This window comes from Brassica rapa, unplaced genomic scaffold, assembly GCF_000309985.2.
Source record: "Brassica rapa cultivar Chiifu-401-42 unplaced genomic scaffold, CAAS_Brap_v3.01 Scaffold0660, whole genome shotgun sequence".
NCBI classification, from domain to species: Eukaryota; Viridiplantae; Streptophyta; class Magnoliopsida; order Brassicales; family Brassicaceae; genus Brassica; species Brassica rapa.
The window spans coordinates 39,120-44,142 of record NW_022610600.1 but is presented as its reverse complement, the minus strand read 5'-3'; the positions used below and the strand labels follow the sequence as shown (position 1 = coordinate 44,142).

Below are 5,023 nucleotides of genomic sequence, written 5' to 3'. Positions count from 1 at the left end.
TTGTTGGTCTAAGGCGATCGGATTTATTTCGAGAACCTTGGGTCGACCATCAGGGAACATCGACCGTGTCATTTCCGGTTATCTATGATCGGGGGTGTCACAAAGGTGGTATCAGAGCATTGTTATACGATGCTAGAATGGGACTTGTTTCAAAAAAAAAACTTTCGAGTCAAAAATGTGTCGCAAGGATAATTAGGATATGCTGGTTTGTTCCTTCTTTTAGGAATTGATAGACCTGGGTAGAAACTTACCATGATCTTTTGTTGCAGATGCCACCGAGACAGGCACATCGTGGTGGACATTATCTACCGATACCTATTTCATCATCTTCAGACTCCTCGCCGCCATCTACTCCGGCACCACTTCCGACTCCTAGCTTTGAGGCTACACCTTCAGGCTCTAGCTTTGAGACTGACCCATCTGAAGGGTCATATGATCAGACACCGGAGCACATTCCTTTATCTCCAGACCCGTACTTTATGGACATCGAGGTGGATGTGGTACACGATAGTCCAGTGCATGGAGATCATCCCGCAGCTCCTGCATCTCCTGCCGCTCATTTTCCACCAGCCCCTGCTGCACCTATTCCGGCAGCACAACCTGGACCAGCGCCAACTGATCCAGCTATAATAGAACTTCTAGAACTGATGGCTGAGATGGTGAATTTGCAACATCAAGCACTGAATGCACAGCGTGAAGCACAGCGTGCCCAGCCAGCTCCAGTACCTACCACTTCTCATCCGGACTTTCTGAAGATAGTCATGATTATGAAGAACTTGGGAACGAAGCGTTATCCGGGAGGTACTGATCCCTTTGAAGCTGATGCATGGCTGCACAATCTCGAGCAGAACTTTGCTGCAACCCGTTGTCCGGTAGAATTCAAGAAGGACGTGGCTGTTTACTATCTAGAGAAGGACGCCATCAGTAGGTGGTTATGCGTAGAGAGGAACTTTGGAGACTTCAATCTGAGTTGGGCTGACTTCCTTACAGCGCTCATTCGAAAGTATTTTCCACCGGAGGCCCGTGATTGATTGGAGATTAAATTCATGGAGCTAGTTCAGGGAGGATTATCTGTTAGGAAGTATGAGGCAGAGTTCACCCGTCTCAGGAAGTATGTTCACTATGGTCGGGAGGACGAGATGATGATTATCCGTAAGTTCCTTCGAGGACTTAACCCATATATCAGGAGCAGACTTGAGGCAGTAGAGTTTCATAGGCTTGCTGATCTTGTTGAGCGTGATGTAAACGTTGAGGAGGCCATTGCTGCTGAGAGAGCTTCTTCTAGCCATTCCGCACAACCTAGACGTCCATCTGTTCCGTTCCAACCTCAGCCGCATTCTGCTATGCAGCAAGGACGAAGAGGTAGAGTTTTTCGTGGGGGTCATTCTGGAGGTCCTAGACCTAGAACGCCGACTTGTTTCACTTGTGGCCAGCTGGGACATGTTAGGCGGCATTGTCCGAACGTGGTACAGTTCCAATCGGCTGTACCATCTCACATTACTTGTTTCACGTGTGGAGAGCGAGGAAATTACGCGACATCATGTCCACACACTCATCTTGCTCAGCATGTTGTTTCGAGTGCTCAACCCGTTGTACCAGTTAACCCACCTTTACCCTTACCTCCTGCTAAGCGTCAACCCACTGCTGGTAGGGCTTACGCTTTAGAGTTACCAGGACAATCCGGACCACCTCAGGGTCCGATTTCAGGTTTGTTTTCCTATCCAATTGAGTGTTGCATACTTTTTAAACGATTGGTAAATTGGTGATATAAAAAAAATAGTATAAAAGTTGTTGAGTAAGTAATTGATGGGAAAGTCAATTATTGTCAGCGACTTTGCTTGTGGGTGGAATATCCTCCCACATCCTTTTCGATTTGGGAGCAATACATAGTTTTGTAGCTTCCAAAGTAGCATCCAAATTCGATGGAGAATTCACTAAGGTGAATTTATCCATTCCTGTTCTAACTTCCGGAGATCAAGTTCTTGAAACTGAAGGTTGTATTCTAAGAGTTCCAATCATTATCCAAGATATGGTTTTTCCGGCTCATTTGTTAGTTGTCCCATTAGAGAGGTACGAGGTGTGGGAACCGAAATTCACACTGTCGATTTCCGTTTAAATAAGGAAACTAGGAAAACCCTAATTTCCCAGAGGACCCGGATATCTGTTAATTACCACACGTCAAGCAATCAGAACACGAGAACAACAACGATAAAAATAAGAAATCGAAAAGAGAGCAAAGTAGATCTTATTCCGAATCTGCGTATGAGCGTTTACAACAAGGTATAAGCCTGGGCTCGAGAGCTGTCGGCGAGATTCCTAGTTCTAGTAACCCTAAGACGGCTAAACCTAATTGAGTCGCAGCTCGAAATAACAAAAACGGAAAAATGCCTAAATTGCTCTAAGTGCTAAGTTTGCTCTGAAAAAGTTTTCCCCTCTTGCTCCTCGCCTAGGACTCCTTATATACTAGCTCCAAGGTTGGTTTACGCTTTTACTCTTCTGCCCTTAAGCCGTCATAGCATAAAAATGGAGATATTCCATTTTTCCCGATCTTCACAATTATCTTCAAAACTTCCGTATTTATCCGCGGAAACTTGACATTTATCCTCCCTTGTGGGCCAAGCGTAAACCATGCTGTGGTTTACGGGCTTTTGGTTAGGAAAATCATAGGATGGGCCTCGAGTCGTGTTTTAGGTCCCTTTGGGCCGTCTTCCGACTCGACACGTTTACTACGAGTTTTCCGCGGTTTCTAATCCGCGAAGTTTGATCGACGAATTAGAATGGCGGGAAACATGGACTGAGCTTGCTACGGTCTTCGGGAGATAGCATTCGAAGGTTTTGACGAGAATGCAAGAACTGGTGTCGTATCGATGTTCGGAAAGGTTCAATCGCTTACACAGCGACCAAACTTTGGCTCGAGCCCGGTCGCTACGTAGCGACCGAGCTTTGGCTCGAGCTCGGTCGCTACGTAGCGACCGAGTGGGACGATCGCTCGGTCGCTACGTAGCGACCGAACTTTGGCTCGAGCTCCGTCGCTACGTAGCGACCGAGCGGGACGTAGCGACCGAGCTTGGCTGAGCTTGGTCGCTACGTAGCGACCGAGCGGGACGATCGCTCGGTCGCTGCGTAACGACCTGTTTCGAGCTTTCGTCGGACATCTCGATTCTTTCTTCCGTAAAGCTTTTTCGTAAGGAAGAATCTATTTCGAAAAGTACTCTTCGGAGAAATTCTTATTTTCTTCCTCGGACGTTTTTAATGTTAAATTCGTCGTAACCGTTTTTGACCCCAACACGAGGTAATCTTAGGGATGGATTGGCTGTCAAGTTACCGAGCTCACCTTGATTGTGGTCGAAGGAAGATTGTTTTCGAGAGAGATACCCAACCCCCTTTAGCTTACCATGGCATAGTATCAAGTGTTGGAGCGTCATTAGTGTCAGCACTGAGAATTGAAAACCTTTTGGAGAAGGGTGAAGAAGTATACTTAGTGACCTTAGTTGCTGGACCAGTAGAAGACGACAAAGAGCAGAACATGGAAGAAATACCAGTAGTCAGAGAATTTGAGGACGTGTTTAAGGCATTAGAGGGATTTCCGCCGTCTAGGAGTAACCCCTTTAGTATAACCTTAGAACCCGAATCCGCTGCAATAGCAAAGGCACCATACCGAATTGTCGCTAGAGTTGGAGAAGTAGCCTATAGACTAGAACTTCCACCCGATATGCTTATGCATCCAGTAATTCATGTATCAATGCTGCGTAAGCATATACCAGATCCAAATATGGTCGAGCCGCAGCGACCAGAGGACTTGCAACCTAACCTCACCTATCCTGAAGTTCCTTTGCGGATAGGCGAGTGTCGTATCAGGAAATTGAAGAATAGGGAAATTTCGCAACTTGAAGTATTTTGGGGAAAGCGACAGAGAGTTTTTATAACATGGTAGGATGATGATAAGTCTGAGCTGATTACCCAGAACTCTTCTCAGATAACCCAGTCGTCCAGTAAAGGGTGTACACTTGTATTTTGAGAATTCGGGGAGGAATTCTTTTAAGGGGGGAAGAGTGTAATAACCCTCACGAGCCAATAAATTTTTGGTTGAGAAAAATCTCGCTCGACCAGTTTTTAGTTGGTTTGACCATGAGTAATAAAAATAAAAATCGACCCGATAGATTAATTTCTCGACGGGACTGTCTTGTGGTCGAAAGACCTTTACTTGATAGTTTGGCCGAGTCTTAAATATTTTGGTCGGATTTTTATTAAGCTAGATGAGATTTTCTGAGAGAAAGACGAGAGCCAAAGACAAAGAATATTTTGTTGAAAAATTATTTAAATGATCGACCAGCTGCCTAATTAATTTTGGACCAGACTCATGTCTTCCACCAGCCTGTTTGCTCAGTATTTAATCACATGACTTGCACCTGTCTGCTTACCTAGCTTCTTCAGTATCTGGCACATGACAATCACAAGCTGCCTGTGTGCTTGTTTCCTTACTCTTTGATTAATTTTGATTGGCTGGAGACTGCTACATGGGAAGGATAGGACAGTGTGCTGCAGATGATGAAGCAGGTTGCCAACTGTCTGCTCTTAGCCAAGCTTTGTTATGAGCTAAACCCTCAGGTGAAGCAACCACAGCTTGTATTTAACCCTCCTCCAGCTGCTTCCCACGTTCTGAAACCTACAGAAAAACCTAGAGAATTTCAGAGAGAAAAAAGAACAGAAAAATTAGTGAGAAAAATTAAGAAAATAAATCAAGAAAAAATTTGGTGGTGACCTAATCTTCAACCTTAGCTCAGTTTGTTACCTTGAGAAATATCAGAAGGTGAGATTTTTAAATAAAACCCTAGACCTAGTTGAGTTCAGATCATGATCAGACCTTGATCTTTCTCTTTGATCAGTCCAGCCACAAGCTTAACTTGGAGAAGAGGAACAGCTGAGGGCATCTAGTCCTTTGGTTCATCTTGGTAAGCTTTGGTCTCTTACCTCAGTCATGTCTTGTTCAGAGCTAGTTGATGTTTACATAAGAACTTGGTCG

General features: G+C 44.9%; 1 protein-coding gene across 1 annotated transcript; it reads left to right on the top strand.

Moving 5' to 3' along the window:
* Window positions 1-269: 269 nt before the first annotated feature.
* On the top strand, window positions 270-801 carry LOC117130705 (vegetative cell wall protein gp1-like; the record flags this gene model as incomplete). Its single annotated transcript, XM_033283424.1, has 1 exon — window positions 270-801. A coding segment is annotated over exon 1 (532 nt), but the record flags the coding sequence as incomplete, so codon positions are not given.
* Window positions 802-5,023: the final 4,222 nt, after the last annotated feature.